Raw genomic sequence first — 19,036 nt, 5'->3', positions numbered from 1 at the left:
AATGCTCATTGTACTGGACCTGCTGATGAGTACACAGATTTTTGTAACGCAATGTTTTGTCTTTATTTTCAGAAAATCTACTAAATGGTGAAGGTAAGGACTCCTTGCATGGATTATGTGAGAGCACACAGTGAGAACAAGTAAAGCTTACTCTAGATCATTAGTCTGTTTCTAAAACTCTGACATGTGAAACCTATTGTAACACTGACTGTAAAGACTCTAGAAAATGCCTGATGCCTTAGCTTTCCTTATAGGGGTGGTAACACGTATAACTCTCCAGGGAAGATCAACTACCTTTTGGAATATGGCACATTACAACACAAAGTAATACATCGCATGCCATTACAACGCGGTTGTTACAATGACCGCATTGTTAGTATGCGATGTATTACATCGCAAGTCTTTACAACGACTTCCACTAGGGGGTGTGCTGGACTTAGGAATAGTATTATTTACTATTCCTACTAAAGTTTGAGACCAAGTCCCCTCTGATGAAAGGATTAGGCACACGCACAGGCTTTCAGGTAATCGGCAGCTTTATTGACGGGGCATGATGTATTTCGGAGTGAGTTTCTTCTTCTGATGCCTCTTCCAACAACAAGTGCTGTCAGTGTCCAGATTTATGTAGCGCCAGCTTCGCTCCGATAGGCGAGCTGAGCGTGGTGGGAGTGGCATGGATTGAGGCATCCAGGGTAAGTACCTTCCCCAAGTGGGTGGCGACCTCGTTCCCGCCAGCTATCCTCACTAAACCCCCCCCATCTGGTTCCTCTAGCGCTTGGACGCCCCAGGGCAGCAACCGCGGTGTATAAATTCATTTTCATTTTCATTCATTTCATTTTCATTCAGAATCACCACTGCTTCGCGCACAATACTACCTTTCCCAGAAGCCTTCATCCTGCCGCCATTCCAGCCATCGAAAGATTCCGGCATGGATTGAGTAATCAAAGTCCGCCCCAACAAGTGTTGCTGGATGCAGGAATGGCGGCGGTGCAGCAGTTTTCCAAAGTTTTTGAAAATCACCAAAGCTGCCACTTTTTCTGCTGCGCTGCTGTAGGATGGGGTGCCCAGGTGCTGAGTGGCCGAAGCACCAACAATTTGAGACCAAGTCCCCTCTGATGAAAGGATTAGGCACACGCACAGGCTTTCAGGTAATCGGCAGCTTTATTGACGGGGCATGATGCATTTCGGAGTGAGTTCCTTCTTCTGATGCCTCTTCCAACAACAAGTGCTGTCAGTGTCCAGATTTATGTAGCGCCAGCTTCGCTCCGATAGGCGAGCTGAGCGTGGTGGGAGTGGCATGGATTGAGGCATCCAGGGTAAGTACCTTCCCCAAGTGGGTGGCGACCTCGTTCCCGCCAGAATCACCACTGCTTCGCGCACAATATTACCTTTCCCAGAAGCCTTCATCCTGCCGCCATTCCAGCCATCGAAAGATTCCGGCATGGATTGAGTAATCAAAGTCCGCCCCAACAAGTGTTGCTGGATGCAGGAATGGCGGCGGTGCAGCAGTTTTCCAAAGTTTTTGAAAATCACCAAAGCTGCCACTTTTTCTGCTGCGCTGCTGTAGGATGGGGTGCCCAGGTGCTGAGTGGCCGAAGCACCAACAATTTGAGACCAAGTCCCCTCTGATGAAAGGATTAGGCACACGCACAGGCTTTCAGGTAATCGGCAGCTTTATTGACGGAGCATGATGCATTTCGGAGTGAGTTCCTTCTTCTGATGCCTCTTCCAACAACAAGTGCTGTCAGTGTCCAGATTTATGTAGCGCCAGCTTCGCTCCGATAGGCGAGCTGAGCGTGGTGGGAGTGGCATGGATTGAGGCATCCAGGGTAAGTACCTTCCCCAAGTGGGTGGCGACCTCGTTCCCGCCAGAATCACCACTGCTTTGCGCACAATACTACCTTTCCCAGAAGCCTTCATCCTGCCGCCATTCCAGCCGTCGAAAGATTCCGGCATGGATTGAGTAATCAAAGTCCGCCCCAACAAGTGTTGCTGGATGCAGGAATGGCGGCGGTGCAGCAGTTTTCCAAAGTTTTTGAAAATCACCAAAGCTGCCACTTTTTCTGCTGCGCTGCTGTAGGATGGGATGCCCAGGTGCTGAGTGGCCGAAGCACCAACAATTTGAGACCAAGTCCCCTCTGATGAAAGGATTAGGCACACGCACAGGCTTTCAGGTAATCGGCAGCTTTATTGACGGGGCATGATGCATTTCGGAGTGAGTTCCTTCTTCTGATGCCTCTTCCAACAACAAGTGCTGTCAGTGTCCAGATTTATGTAGCGCCAGCTTCGCTCCGATAGGCAAGCTGAGCGTGGTGGGAGTGGCATGGATTGAGGCATCCAGGGTAAGTACCTTCCCCAAGTGGGTGGCGACCTCGTTCCCGCCAGAATCACCACTGCTTCGCGCACAATACTACCTTTCCCACTAAAGTTTATGCAACAGTGGGGAAAGGGTTGGAAATTAATTTCCAATACCACAATGCCCCCTAGTGGAATTTGTTTCAAAGAATTGCGATGTCCTTACATCGCGTAGTAACAACGCGGTTGTTGTAACGACCGTGTTGTAAAGGTATCGCGGTGTAATGACTGTGTTGTAGTGGTCATTTCCCACCTTTTGTCTGAAAACAGTGCTGCAACAAAAGTTGCTGTGTTGAGTCATAGAAAGTGATCAAAACAGCATAATATCTACAAATACATAGTGCTGTTTTCTCTACTCCATTAGGTTTCCATGCACCAATGTACACACTCTAGCGCCATTGTGTAATGCTGTGTGTGTGATGTCATGCATAGGCTTTTCTACAGGAAGGATAACCTTTCTGTACCAATTACTATTCTTGTATATAGTTTAACCATTATCCTACTCAGTATGTGTGCTGAACGGTTCAGCGCACATATACATTTAGAAAGGTTTTGAGAAATGAAAACTTTTCACAGGCCTTTAAGAGGCATTTATTTTTGGGGTAGAGCGCTGTCTATTCTTTTGAGTATATCGGGCCTTGTGGTAAAATGCATGGGTGGTTCCATGGGACCACCCATGTACCACACATGGAAAGGACCCTTGACACAAAGTAGTGCAAAGTAGCACAAAAAAGTAATTTGTCATGCTGTATGACTACTTTTCATCAAAAATCAATTGTATCTCAATGATGCTGGATCCTTGTGGTTGGGGTGATTTTACACAAAAAGTGTTTGAAAGACACTGAATAAGAAAAAAGTGCCTTGTAGGTGTGCAGTCTGGGGACCACGAATGAGATAATTGAGGAAGTGGTACTTTTTTCCAGTTTGTGCTGAGCCTACAGATTTCTACACTCTTAGGAAAGAATGAGTATATAGCTGCGTGTTATCCAGGTGTCTGTAGGCAGAGAACTGAGAGCTGATACTCCCTGAGCCCCACCCACCCTCTTCAACATCTACATGGCTCTGCTCACAGCCTTCATCAGAAGCCATGGACTCAACATTGTCTCTAGCTAATTTTCTCCCTCACTGACGAACCCACAGCCGCCAAGAGCAACTTCCACGACAGGATGCAGGCAGTCACCAGCTGGAGGAAGGAGAGCTGCCTCAAGCTTAACTCAGACAAGTCTGAAGTCCTCATCGAGGACTCCACTCCCTCTGCCTGGGTCGACTCTTGGTGGCCCACAGCGATCGGAATCCTCCCCACAGCCATGGACCACACACGAAACCTCAGCATTATCCTAAACTCCTCACTCTCAATGAACTGTCAAATCAACACTGGCACGTCCTCCTGTCTCCACATGCGCCACTTCTTTAGTAAGAGCTTCAGTCAGCCATACACTCGTCAGCAGCAGACTAGACTACTGCAATGCACTCTACACCGGCACCACCCAGAAACTACATAAGGAACTGTAGACTATCCAGAACACCACTGCCAGACGCATCCTGAACATCCCATGCCAAAACCACAACAGCAGCCACCTGAGAGACCTTTACTGGCTACCTGTCGACAAAAGTATCATATTCAAGCTTCTCACACACGCCTACAAAGCCCCCCACAATACTGGAACTGCATACCGCAAACACCCACTCTCCTTCCACACCACCAACAGACATCTTCGTTCCGCTCTATTGGCCCTGACCACCGTCCCACAGATCTGCAAAACCACGTCTGGAGGAAAATCTTTCTACCTCGATGTGAAGACCTGGGACTCCCTGCCTCTGCACCTCAGGCAATCGGCATCACTGCTGCAATTCAGGAAAAACCTCAAGACCTGGCTCTTCGATTGAACCACAGACACAGCCCCTACCCCCAGTGCCTTGAGACCCTCAAGGGTGAGTAGTTGCACTTTATATGTCACTGATTGATTGATTAATTGATTGATTGATTGATTGATTGATTGATTGATTGATTGATTGATTGATTGATTGAGAATGAACCTTGGTAAAATGTTCAGCCCTACCCTACAGTGTTGAATGCCATAATTAGAATATGATCTATGGTTGGAGCCCACCAGAAAACCAGATAGGCAAAATGGTCGATCCAGCATCGCACTCACATAGCTAAAACTATCTTGCTGGTGTTGCAGAATGGCGTATTTTCGTGCCATTCTTACAGTGTATTCTTATGGAACCATGGGGAGTAAGTGCTTGGGGCCTGTACATTTAAGATAAAATATCACTTGTTCCCTCATAGCATCTTCCTCTCCTCCCCACTATGATTGGGGCTATTTAATACAGTGAAAATAGTTCATGGGACCCGTGAAGGACACACACTATTACGTTTGTCTTGTCGCCCTTGGTGTCTCACAGTTAGGAACCAAAATAAAGACACTATTTTACTGCCATACTCAGAGTCACCACAAGTAGTCCAGTCTGCCCTCTGCTGCGTTTTATGCCAAACTAAAATGCAGTCCAGGTATAAAACACATGTAAAGGACTGCTATACTGATTTTCTTGTTTATCTATCTATCTATCTATCTATCTATCTATCTATCTATCTATCTATCTATCTATCTATCTATCTATCTATCTATCTATCTATCTATCTATCTATCTATCTATCTATCTATCTATCTATCTATCTATCTATCTATCTATCTATCTATCTATCTATCTATAATGCAACTTGCTTACAGTTTTTCCTTAACTTTGAGCAATGCTTGCTGGGTATGGGCCAGGCTCATGACTTGGGCAACAGACTCTTGCTGCTACAGTGTTTGTTAACAGGCCTGGGCTCTGCTGTTAGGCTGGCTTCATGGAGCTCGCACCAGCTGGCAGGGTTGAGCTGTCTGATGTGCCCCAGCACTTGAGAGGGCCACATCTTCATGAGGCTGCTTATGTGAGACCGAGGAGATCTTTGGTGGTGTCAAAATCTAGTATTGGATGGATGACCTGAGGTGTTATACCTCACAGGTATGGTGCAGCACTGTGCAACTCTCACCCTGAGGTGTGATGAAACCAAAGCTGACTTTGCTGTATGGTACTGTGGTAGGCACCACCCAAACTCCTTCTGTCCCATGCTACATGCTCTTACTGCCCCTCCTCATCTGGCACCATCCCCGGCAAGACACCTGTCACATTGAACAGCTGTACTTGGAATGGAAGCTGCGATTGGCAGATTCCATTCAACTCTTTGCATCATCTGTATTAAAATGGTAAGCTTTTTAGGGAGTATTCAAACCTGTGAGTTGCAGATTACTTATAGATCACTACAGCAATCACACGAATGCCCTTGTCATGTTTTGTCATGCTTGATGCGCGTGTCGTCCTAATGCATCTGATTAGGCACTTCCCCCACACACCCCTTCAGAGGCACACATGGGAAGAAAAAGGTGGGACAAGGGATCCATGAGGTGAGTCCTGAAGAGGAAAGACATTCAGCAAATGCTGCAGAGAATAAGACTGTCAGTCTGTCTCTATGAACTATGCAGCATATTTACAAAGAGTTCAAACAACGCAGCTGTTGCTGATCTGTCTTGCTTGAAAAGGGGGAGAGTAAAACAGTGCCACATCTGCTTGGAAGTGCCTCAATTCTTTTTTCTCCCTGCGGTGGCACAAATGTGGCTGTCATGCCCAAAAACGAAGGCGCCCTTGCACCATAGCACAAGGGTGTTTGCACTTTAGCCAGCATACTTTTTGTACAGCAAGCTGCAAAGAGGAGAAAACTCAGGGGGCAGATGCGACGAGGAGGAGGTGCAGGGTTATGGCATACGTCCCTGTATGCAATTCTTTGTAAATAAAGATATGCATCAAAACCTATGGGTGATTACATGGGAATGTCATGCACCACCCATCAAATGTCCCATTGAGGCAAGAACTTACAAACCAACACAAATTGTGATTTGTATTGATTTGTAAATCCTAGAAGTAGACTGCGCATGTGCGCAGCCTACACCAGCGAGACCTAAAAACTGACCCCTCTGCTGCAAAATTGGCCCCCACCCTTCCAGTCTCCCAGGGAAAAACCTGATGCCTGCTATGACCAGTCGGACCCTGCATAATATAACATAACATGTATTTGTAAAGCACGCGACTCATGAAATTCCTGTTACTGTCATACTTGGCTCTGTTATAGTATTGGCTAGAAGACTGCACAAGATAGAAACAAGGCACGAAGTTGACACAGAGAGCCCTAGGGCATAAACTATAGCCACTGCATGCCAGCACCCCAAGACAAACATTAAATGACTGTGCCCTCACCAGTTGTTCAAGATGTGCTAGATAGTGTGACAAAAATACCATAGGATACTCAGTCCTACACTGCGAGACGCAACCACGGCACCAGGGGAAGGAGGCAGCGGATTTCCCCTCCAAGCAGCAAGTGGTTGAGTCTGACAAAATATTGTTGCCTAGGGTGGGACAACCCATTGCATTGCCCTGCTGATGAGCCCTCCATTTGTCTTTCTGACTCAGTGTTATTTTCATTTTAGCTGGATTAACACCGCAGGACGTGGTGAAAGCTGCTCCAGGTAAGGATTCCTTACAAGAAGCACTGGGATGGGTACATGACATTTAGGTGAGTTTGACTAATTCATGAAAAGAGTGGCCACAAGTAAGACTTGACCTGCCCTGAATTATTGAATCAAGAACGTCTACCCTTAGTAAACACAAGGATGGCACCCAGGAATGTAAGGCCAGAAGTTGGCTGGTAGAGGACTGAGCTGGGCTGTCAAAGGCTTTATGCAGTCAAGCAAACTCGCTTAAAATCCCTTCCCTGCCTCATTGCCAACCAGTGAAGATCTATGTGCACGTGTAAATTTTCATAATTTTTCTGAAGATAAAAAGACTGACTTCTGAGTTCTGTGCTCTCTAATTGTTACCTAGAGAAAATCCAGCAGGCCAATGTGCAGACCTCTTTAGAAGTACAGGCTACATTTTTAGAGACAAATTGACAAATATATCAACCATTTCTTCAGTGAGAAACACTCCGATTAGAAGATTTCAATAGCAAAATTTATGGGCCTCATTTACCCTATTTTGAAGGATGACAGCGCTGCAAACCTTCCTGCTGCGCTGCCCTGTGTCTAAATAAAAGGGCAGGAATGTGCTGTGATAGGACTGGATTCTTGCCTACCTGGTTATCTCCAAGAATCCTCTCTGGTCGCCAGGATCTTTTTATCCGCAAAATATTGTAGAGGGGACGAACACAATTATCAAAATATATCTACCAAAATTAGATTTCATTTGGAAAGGACCACTGACTCTGAATCTAAAATTTTAAAGATTTTATTACAATCAAAAACAGCTGAACATACAAACACCTCAGTACAAGGTGTAAAAGGAAAATAGGCACTAACACAAAAACAAGCCTACGCAAAATTCTCATTCAACTTAAGACAAAGAGAATCATTGATTCCAAAAGCATCAAGAAAATACTTGTTAGGCTAATATCTATTTTAGGAATCATTAGTCAAAAGAAAAACATTTATTTCCCTTCACTGCCCCTACATAGCATTCCCATCCCAGGCAAAAAGAATCAGGAAAAAGGTGTCAGAAGTGAAGACTTCCTAAGAAGTACGTTCACTTAGTCAGAGCTCGATCTAGGATGCTCCTTCTAGCTTCCCGCCTAAACCTCTTCTGCTCAACCCACGGGGCACTGTCCCTAATACAAAACCCCAAAATCATAGAACACGCCCTTCAACACACTTCTTCGGCCAGGTCTTCTTTTGGTAGTTTTCCATCAGAAATTGTCTGTCGTCCAACGTCCGTTAGCTTGACCTTGGGTCTCAGGCACCTTCCTCGCTGAAAGTAACTTCTCCACATTCCAATGCACTCCCCTGTTGGCTTCTCGCAGCATCCTAACTCCTAAAACAAAGACCTATTCTCGCTAACGAGTTAAATGTCCTTGCACCTGCAACAGAAACATGGGAACGAGAAAACCAGCTCACATCTTTCAGATTTTACATTTCCCTGCAACCCAAAGCCTTTGCCGAGGGAACCATTTTCGGCCTACAACATTAGCTAACATAGGAAATGAACAGGCCTTCTCTTCTAACGTATATGCAGTCAGGCCTTTACAAAATTAAACACTCTATTAAATCACACTCTAAGCATTAGTTTATCATTCTCACATGTGTGAATAAGCACTCTACATGTGTAACTTTAACATGGCATACCTTTAACCTAATACATTGCATTGTACGAAAACTAATCGTTGTGCATTTTACTAAATGCATTCACGATAGCTTGCAACGTTGATCCTCACAAAATCGTTATTACATTTCTAATCACCTCTATGTTAAACGGTTATAGCAATACATTTCTATGGCACTTCTAAACATACATTGATTAATATGTGGATGCTGACTAACGGTGAATATGATGCACCCCTACAAATTTCAAAATCTCATAACGCTCTATCAGATGTATCTACAAGATACAGTGCATTCCTGTCCTTATCCCCTGCGCTGGCGCACAAACAGCAGCCGTGCGCCAACACAGACACCCTTGCGCCATGATGCAAGGGCGCTCTATCAGTTCCCCCCTTTGATGACAATTGTCATCACACCATTATAAACTCATTCCCTTGGAGAAAGAACCGACCTAAACAGTGCTTGTTGCCATTCTCCCCTGTTGGAACCTCTCCATTCTCTTAAGATTCTGGTATTGACTGTCCTGCAGTCTAGCCATTTGCCTCTCGCTCGCTCTAAGAGCTCTTTCAACTCTGTTTCCTCTGTACCACTTACAGGCTCTGATGAGACCCCACAAGCAGATCACACAAACCACTACAATAATAAGAGGCTTCAACACAAATCCAAGGAACCCTTTTCCCAAGCTCGCAAACCAACTTCCCACACGACCAAATCCTTTTCCAATCTTTTCCCACACACCCTTTTCAGTCAATTCTGCAATCTCATGATGAATCGTGGTAATGTTGTCAATATATTTCTTCAGATCCTTGCTGTTGTCTGGAATATACGTGCAACATTCCTGAACTTTCAACAATTTACAGTCTCCACCCTCTTTTGCCAATAATACGTCTAAAGCGAGACGATTTTGCAAAACCATGGTCCTTATCGACAACATCTCTCCATCCACCAACAGCAACAACCTTGCAGTATTCATCGACAATTCATCAACCACAGTCGCCAACTTTCTTATCTTCACATCATTCAAAATCACACCGAAACTCGGTATCATCGCTCCAAAGATATCACCAATCACGGCTCCTGCACTTGCAGCTCTCCGTACTTTAGAATGATGTCCAGTCTCCAAAAGATTTAAATCTTCTGCATGATAGATCTTCAGAAAGATAATAGCCAAGTAACATGTACCATACCAGTTCGCGGGCAACCTCACATAGCCATTCCTTCCACACACATGATACACAGTTGGAATCACTTGCACCGGACCTTGCAAAAAGTTCTTAGCAGAGTCCTCCATAGTAAAGGTATGGTCACACGTACTCTGTCCCACCGAAACCTTTTCATAATAGGTCTGAGGACATCTCACACACAATTTCCCCTTCTGCGTCTGGTCTAAAGCTATGGGTCCATAACTTCCTTTAGATCTATGCAATCTCTCCTCATCAGTCCAATCTACTGGACTCTCTCCTGTGTTTCATGTCTGGGTTAGTTTTCTATATCTATCTTCTACTTGACCTATAAACTTCTTCTCTGTCTCCGACAATAAACATGTCAAATTATGCCGGAGAGCATAAGCCGTATTCAATTCCAAAGCCGGTATGAAATATTTCCGAAGTCTGTCCTCTGGCTTATAATAGTCGTACTTATTCAAATGCTTATAGGCTGGAACATCAGGAAGTACTGCATCGTAATTGGAAAAAAAATAACCAAACTGTCTCCTCTCGTAAAAGATGCTAAGCAATAAGCTGCAAGAAATCCCATGGGTTAGTGGAAGATGATGGTATCTAATACCCTCATCTACAGAAGAAGGTAGCTGCATGCACACATAACAATCTTTCGCATCCTTAGCATCAACATACTCATACACAGCTTCGCATAAGCATTCAGCTTAAAGTCACTTCTAGACAGATCTATGTGAAACCTACGACTCTCTTCAAATATCAAAGCTCTTTGAGCTCCTATAGTAACCCCTTTTTGGCTGTGTCCCCTGTACCTCCCCCTCCTGCTCATGAGAAACGATATATGAGGCTACAGCGCAACTATAGCAGCTATCACTACCCCTAAAAGTGTACCTATCACTAATCTAGCTCTACAGTGAGTATTTCCAGCATCTGCCATCTTTGCAAAATTTTCAAAATCCAGAGTTCGACAGCAACATGTAAGAGTCTCTTTCTCCTCTGGGTATTGCTTGTCAACCCAGTCCACACAACGCCTTGAAGCTGGAAGTCCCCTAACAATTCTCAGTTCCTTATTTACACAGTCCACGAAAAGACTTCCCTAGCCTTCTTTCAGTATCTTGACGGAAAGTCCCTAACTTTATTCTTCTTTCACTCGGTCCTAGGTTATCTTCTTCTTTTGGACCTTTATGTACAACAAAGGGTTTACCTTCAGTCCAGAATGAGATTGGCTCCCAAAAGCTCTAAAACCCCTTGCAAAATTTCAAGACGAAGTATCACCAACTCCTGATGTGGTGGCACAATACCAAAAGTCGGAAAAAACAGCATCTCCAGAATCAACTCACGAACTTTACACAGAAGCGGTGGATTCGGAATATTGAGGGTCAGTATTCCTTCGATTTCCAATCCTGGAACTCTCAGTAACACTTCTATTTTCAAGTTCGGAGAATTGCTGACCAGTGTCAAGGATCTCAGCCACCCCGTGCTCGGTATGCCTGGCATCAGTCACAGCGTATTTCCACTCTGGTGAGGCGTACCTTTGACACGGCACTCTCGCTCTCCTTGACCTTCTCAGATTGACTCGAGCTTGCTCTTCGTCACTTTGCTCAGATTCGGACTTTTAAGAAACTGGGGCAAGGTCTCTTCCAGGTGCCAATCTCAAGTTTAGCCGTCTCTGGTTCACGGGCCAAACTAACTCTGCTTCAGTGGCACTTCTGCCCTCCCTTCGAGTACCCTGTGCACTACTTTCTTCTGTAGCAGAATTTGACTCTACTCCACCCACAGCAACACTTTCTCCGTCTAAGTCAAATTCGGGGCTTCGATTTGCACAACCCCTTTCGGCTTGGTCTAGTGCACAACCAACTGCATCAGCAACCCTCACAGCTTGGCTTGCCCTCTCAGATGGCTCTGCCACCTCAGCTGGATTTTCGTTCACTAGAGGGGCTGTATCTTCCAAGGGTGCTGGAACTCTGCGGGTATGGGAGGCATGCACCCAATTCGGCAGTCTCCCACACTTCACTGCCGTGTTCGTGACCAGTATTACTTGGTACGGACCATGCCAACGAGCATCCAGGCAACTCTTCCTCACGTGTTTACGCACAAGCACCCAATCCCCTGGGCACAAATCGTGGCATAGGTAGCTTGCGGCTGGAACAGCTGCTGCTTGCACCTGCTGAGACACAGAACGAACTACGTCAGCCAGGCCCTTACAATAGTTGAGAATCAAGTCATCAGTGATGTTAATCAAAGCAGTGGCAGGTATTGCTGGCAATCGCATCGCTCTCCCCATGAGTATCTAATGCGGTGACAACCCAGTCCTCCTAACGGGAACACTACGAAGGCTCATAAGAACTAAGGATAGTGCGTCGGGCCATTTCAGGGATGTCGAAGAACACACTTTTGCCATCCGTGCTTTCAAAGTCCCATTAACTTGTTCCACAATCCCAGAAGCCTCTGGTCAATAACTGCAATGCAACCTCTGATCCACATTTAGGGCAGCACAGAGCAATTTCATGATCTCACTATGGAAGTGTGTCCCTCTATCTGACTCCAAAGAGGTCAGAAAGCCGAACCTCGGAATGAGCTCTCTCAGTAGCAGCTTAGCTACAGTGAGTGTCTCATATCTACGTGTTGGGTAAGCCTCCACCCATCTTGAAAAGACACATACCACCATCAAGATGTACCTCAACCCATTGCACTTTGGCATTTCAATGAAATCCAACTGAATCCTATTGAAAGGCCCTCCTGACCTCTCAATGTGGCTTAAAGTCACAGCAGTTCTCTTTCCTACATTTATCTGCTGACATGTTATGCACCTCTGACATGCAGCTTCAGCTACTGCACAAAACTTTGGATTATACCATGTCTATCGAAACACTTGCATCATCGCATCTCTACCAAGATGTACAGCACCATGAATTAATCTTGCCATTGGGCTCAACAGACATTCTGGCAGCACAGCTTGTCCATCGTTTGAAACCCACACATTCACATCTCCCTTCTCACATCCTGCTCGTATCCAGCTATCTCGTTCCTGGTCAGTAACTTCATCCTGCACCCGTTTTAGCTCCTCCCATGTATCAGCCATGGTCAACATCATGCTAAGATCAGTTCTTTCTTGGCTCTCTTCTACATGCCCTTCAGTAAATATGCATCCTTGTTCTGCACAAAACCAGGCAACTTCATCCGCGTAGCTGTTTCCCAATGACACAAAATCATTCCCCTTGCTGTGCGTAGAACATTTGACAACTGCAATTTCTTCTGGACATTGCAATGCTTCCAACAACTGTCTCACATATTCCCCATTTCTGATAGGTGAACCAGAAGATATCATGAACCCTCTCTGTGACCATAACTGTCCAAAATCGTGAACGACACCAAACCCGTACTGACTATCGGTATAGATCGTTATCCGAATCTGGTCAGCAGCCAAACAGGCACGGGTCAAGGCAATGAGTTCAGCCACTTGTGCGGAATATACTCCTTCTAAACAAGCAGCTTCAACCACCCCTGTGATGGTACATACAGCAAACGATGCTCTCAGTCGACCAGCACTGTCTCTTAAACATGAACCGTCCACAAAGAAAACTTCATCAGGATCAAGGAGCGGTTCGTCAACAATGTCTGGTCTCGGTTTGGTGCACAGGTCAGTCACATCGAGACAATCATAGTCCTCCCAATCTTCACCGTCTACATTTGGGATAGGCAACAATGTGGCAGGATTTAAAACAGAACACCTCTTCAACGTCACATTCTCTGCAGCAAGTATAACTTATTCATAGCGAGTCAATCGATTGTTCGAGAGGTGCTGTGTTTTAGTCCTTGTCATCAACAGTTCAACAGAATGTGGCACATAGACTGTAATCGGATGTCCCATTACAATGCTCTCACATCTTTCAATACTGACACCTGTTGCAGCAACAAATTTGAGACATCCGAGCAACGCAGAAGCTACTGGATCTAAAGTAGCTGAAAAGTAGGCAACTGGTCTATGGACCCCTCCATGACTCTGAGTCAAGACTGCCAATGCGCAACCTTCCCCTTCACAGCAGAATAGGGCGAATGCCTTGTTGTAATCAGGCATCCCCAAAGCTGGAGCGCACCACAAGGCTTCTCTCAGCCTCAAAAATGATCTCAAACAGTCTTCGTCCCATGGTACCGGATCACTTACATCCTTACGCGTCAGCCGTTGTAAAGTCTTCGCTTCAAAGGAGAAGTTGGGAATCCATTGGCGACAGTAGTCAACCACCCCCACGAACATTCTGACTTCTCTCTGAGTGGTAGGCACAGGCATGTTCATAATAGCCTCAATGCGATCTGGTGACACCTTTCTCCTGCCTTTCTCAATTCTATGACCCAAATACTACACTTTGATCAAACAGTACTGCAATTTGTTCGGAGACACCTTGTGTCTATTCTCTGCTAGATAATTCAGTAGGGCAATGGTATCGATCCTGCAAGCGTCTTCTGTTTCTGACGCAACGAGCAGATCATCGATGTACTGCACCGGAACAGAATTCTGCGGCAATACAAGACCTTCAAGAATCTTCTTCAAGATCCGATTGAAGATCGACGGGCTCTCCGTATACCCCTGTGGGATACGACACCACGTTAACACACGATTCTCCAGAAAAAAAAACAAAAAGAAATTGGCTTCCCTCATGTAGAGGGATTGAGAAAAATGCTTGACATAAGTCAATCACTGTAAACCACTCAGCTTCACATGGGATCTGGAACAGAATCACAGACGGATTCAGTACCACTGGACAACATGGAACGACTATCTCATTAATTTTTCGCAGATCCTGGACAATCCTAAATTTCCCACTTGTTTTCTGTAGTCCCATGATAGGCGAACTGCATGGGCTACCCATAATCTCTTTTAAAATTCCCTGCTTGATCATGGACTCGATTACAGGCTTGATCCCTGCAATCGTTTCAGGTGACAGATTATACTGTGGCGTCCTAGGAAATTCTACATTCGGCTTGACCTGGATCTTTACTGGATCTACACCTTTAACCAGTCCAATCTCCTATCCACTGAGGTCCCACACATCAATTGACACGGAATCCCTCAGATCGAGTGGAAGTTCCTCCACTGATTCGCAACCTTAAAGGTCGCATCATCATCCCTCGTCGGTACTTCCACTCCCTTCGGGGTACAATAGATAGTGCTATTCCGCTTGCACAACAGATCTCTACCTAACAGGCAAACTGGACTAGAATCGCACACCACAAACTGGTGCCGATCTCTGAAATTTCCTATCTTCACCGGAATTGGCTCTGTCAGTGGGCTAGTCAGTTTCTTATTCGCTACGCCAACAACTTGGATTGACTGTCCCGAGAGGGGTAGGTCAGGGACTACTGCAGATCATACAGTAGATCGAGTAGCACCAGTGTCAACCAAAAAGGCTGCAGGGTGACCATCAATGTCTGCTTCCACAAATGGTCCCCTCTGATCTACCTCTAAGACTGCCCCAAGCGCGCAGTCCTCTTCACCTCTCAGGCACGGTCGTGCCAACGGATCTGGCCTGTATTCCTCACTCCCTTCAAACATAGGCATCTGTAGGTAAGTTTGGACTCCCTGTTACATATTCTGTATCCTAGGTGGTTGAGGAACCTGCACCTGCGAAACAACAGGCCCCCCTTTGATCATCTTAGGTCGAGTCACTGTAGGGACCATGTCCGCCAAAGGAATCTGAACTATCTCTCCTTCCTGCTGTATCTGATTCAATAGGTTCAAAGGACACTCGCGTTTCCAGTGTCCGACCTGGTGACAAAGATGACAAGCAGTGGTCTTCTTCAATGTCGCCACATCCACTCCTGTCTTACTATCAAGTGATTTTGGTCTGCCCTGACCTTGGGCATTCTGGTTTCCTCCTTGATTATTTCCCTGTTCTCTTCCCAACGCCCCTCCATTAGGCTGTCCCTGAGTTGTTTGCATCTGAACAAGCATTAATTTGTCTTTCAACTTCCTGTGCTTGGATTTTATCTCATCACTACAGTACCTGGCATACCGTAAGATCTCATCCACAGGCTTATTCTGCCAACAAATCAAATGCTGCTGTATCATGAGACTAACCTCTGGCCTCAATCCCAACACAAATTTCGAAACAAACTGTCCCATGTCCTTTGCGTCTAACACATCCAGACAACTGTACTGTTTAAAAGCCTGCAAAAGTCTTTCATAAAACTCATGCACCGTCTCTTTTGGCTCTTGCACTGTCCGGTCTATCTTCATCCAATCAATGTCCTGAGGTGAAGTTTTCGACTTCAAACATGTGATCACCTGTTTGAGCTTTTTCATCACTATGGGCGACGGACCTTTCGAAATTGGGTCCCTGTCTGGCTCTGAGGTTGGTCACTCAACAGCAATTTTACATGCTGACGATAAATCGCTCGGAACCACAATGTCAAATAATGTGTTCAAATTGACCCACAACACCTTAGAGATTTTGACAAACCGATCAACCTGCTTGTACCATTCCACGGGCTTCTTCCTTAACCGGGGAAAGTCATTTGTAAATGTAGCCAAGTCACCCCTACTCCAAGGTACATGTACATATCCTCCATTCTGTACCCCTCATAAAGGGAAATTCCCTACCTCTGTCATCCCCCCACCTGGAAGCGGCGTCTCTCCTATCGTTCTCCTAGAACTTTTCTTCTTAGATCATCTTTCTTCCCACTTATCAAGCATAATCCATGCATGCATTGCTACGATCAAATCCTTGATATGAGTTCTCAAACCCATGACTCTCTTTTCTTCCAGTTCCTGATCACTGTACTGCAGTCTATGACTTCCCTGCAATAATTTCGTTTTAGACAAATCCACATTATACTTTTTAGCCAATTCTGACAACTTATCATGTGCAGTTTGTGCCTTGTGAGTCACATCTTTTGCTACAAAGAGTAACTTGTCTTGTTCATACATATATGTTCTCTCAAGAGGTAAGATTCCACTTATTATCTCATCTACTAATGCCTTCAACCTCACAACATCTAACATTCTTCCTTTCAGGGCTCCCTTCAGTACTTCTCTACAAGCTGCTCCATCTTTTTCATCGTAATCACATTCCCGTTCCTGAGATCTACTCTCTTCTGACATACTCATAGGAACTGAACGATTCACTATTGTGCATCGTTCGTTTTCTGCTGTTCTCACACTCTGATACTGATTCCTCACTGGCGGTGCCAACATCCGCAAATCTGATCTTGACTCGGCCAAAGACTTCGGCCTCACTGGTCTCGCCTCTGTCTGTCCCCTAGAGGAGTCTGCTGTAGCTGGCAATGGCGTACTCCATTCTATAGGCTTTGAAGTTTGCTCCATTCCACTCACTGATCCATTACCTTCAATTCCACTCCTCGCTCCTACAACTGACTGCACTGAACTTCCAACCTTCTCTTGATCTGGGTCGTAGACAGAAACAATGGGCCCAATGGTGACCGGTACCTTTAGTGCATCCGGTAACCGTGCACCTCTCCCAACCTCTGTGCTGGCTACAGGCTGATTTCTAGTACCCTCAGCTCCTGTCGAGATCTTCCCTTCTATTCTCACTTCCGACTGAGTTGGTACTCCACTATTCCCTTCTGACTGAGCCGATTTTCCCTCGCAAAGATCGGAATTGTATGGAGGTGGTCTCTCGGACAACAACCTCTCTAATAGGCTATCATCTGTATCACTGTCATCATTATCATCTGCACTCTTTACCTTTGAGCCATCAGTCTTTACCAATAAGGGATACAACCTGTCCCCCTCTATTGTTTGCACTCTCCACCTTTTCTCTTCTGCATCCCATCTTGCATTCTGAAATGCCTTAATCGACTTTTCCACCCTCTCCTGACTTCGATCTCTTTTCCTGTCATGTGCTGCTCTAATCCATGCATGCAATGCTTCAAACTGAGTTGGTCTCGCCAAAGGTCGTAATGCCGCCATCACAGATTTCAACTGATACAACACTTCCACTCTAAATGAGCCATATCGCGGGAAAGCGAACTCTCCTTCATTCTGGGTCATTTTATGCCAATTTTCAAGCCAAATTATGGTATGCAAGCCCACATTTCTTGCCATGTAATATGCTGGAGTATCCTCAGGAGGGGCCTCTTCTCCCCCACGAGTAACCACATGTTTGTCACCACTGCACAATTCTCGAAAAACTCTAAAACACTTCATGATGGAAAAATTTCAATCGCACACAAAGTTTTCGTTTACTACCTGATGTCAACCCCACCAATAGCAGCGCGATCCACACCAACTGACCTATTGCAGCACGACACCTTCTGACGTCACTCTTCCTCCGCTCGCAGCAGTTCCCCTCCTTCACAACTCACATCTCATCCTTGCATTCGTCCCATTCATACGCTGAAATAACCGTTTGTCCCAAACAAGTTACTTCTCTGACTGTTCGTCCACAGTCTGTCGAAGTTGTCGACCTCGGTTGGCAAATGTTTGTCCACGTCCGGCCAGACAATCACCTCTGATAGGTTACAAATACTCAAATTCCATGTGCAACAACCCACGACCAGCGTCGGTTCCTCACGCACTCACACATTCGCACCCCCTATCTCTGTCCAGGTGATCGATGACGTCTCACGATCCCCTTTCGGTGGTCATCAAAATCTACCTCAGGTGTCTTCTACAACAAAATTGCTTAAGCTACTCGTCAAGCCTAAGACTTTCCCGGGCTGCGCGCGCTCACAGCCTGATCTCACAATCACTGAACACTCACTCCAACTCCACAAGACATCACACACCAAAACATCACCGCAATCTACAAACATCTCATCCTATTCATACTCACTCCTCCTCGAACTGCTGCTTTCTGCCGCACCGCTACTCTCCATCAATCTCCATCAGCCGCCGTCGTCCGCTGCTCACCATCGCATGAGTCACCATCACTTGACTTCTATGGGCCTCAAGGATCTCTTATCCTAATCTAGATCTCCCCTCACTATCAGAGATAACCATCCTCTGCTACCAACTGATAGGACCGGATTTTTGCCTACCTGGATATCTCCAAGAATCCTCTCTGGTCGTCAGGATCTTTTTATCCGCCAAAGAGTGTAGAGGGGACGAACACAATTATCAAAATATATCTACCAAAATTAGATTTCATTTGGAAAGGACCACTGACTCTGAATCTAAAATGTATAGGATTTTATTACAATCAAAAACAGCTGAACATACAAACACCTCAGTACAAGGTGTAAAAGGTAAATAGGCATTAACACAAAAGCAAGCCTACGCAAAATTCTCATTCGACTTCAGACAAAGAGAATCATTGATTCCAAAAGCATTACGAAAATAATTGTTAGGCTAATATC

The 19,036-nt window shown here is 45.5% G+C and overlaps 1 protein-coding gene across 2 annotated transcripts in view; it reads left to right on the top strand.

Moving 5' to 3' along the window:
- LOC146859223 (uncharacterized) overlaps positions 1–19,036 on the top strand; it is a 121,927-nt gene that overhangs the window by 88,729 nt on the left and 14,162 nt on the right. For both annotated transcript variants that reach the window (XM_085649913.1, XM_085649912.1), the window contains 2 exons: positions 73–93; positions 6,885–6,923. In XM_085649913.1, the coding sequence (XP_085506039.1) occupies positions 73–93; positions 6,885–6,923 (60 nt within the window). The remainder of the gene's footprint in view (positions 1–72; positions 94–6,884; positions 6,924–19,036) is intronic.

Source organism: Triturus cristatus, chromosome 3_2 (genome assembly GCF_964204655.1).
Source record: "Triturus cristatus chromosome 3_2, aTriCri1.1, whole genome shotgun sequence".
Lineage (NCBI taxonomy): Eukaryota > Metazoa > Chordata > Amphibia > Caudata > Salamandridae > Triturus > Triturus cristatus.
Note: the sequence above shows the minus strand (reverse complement) of the source record. Positions and strands in the feature narration are given on the sequence as shown.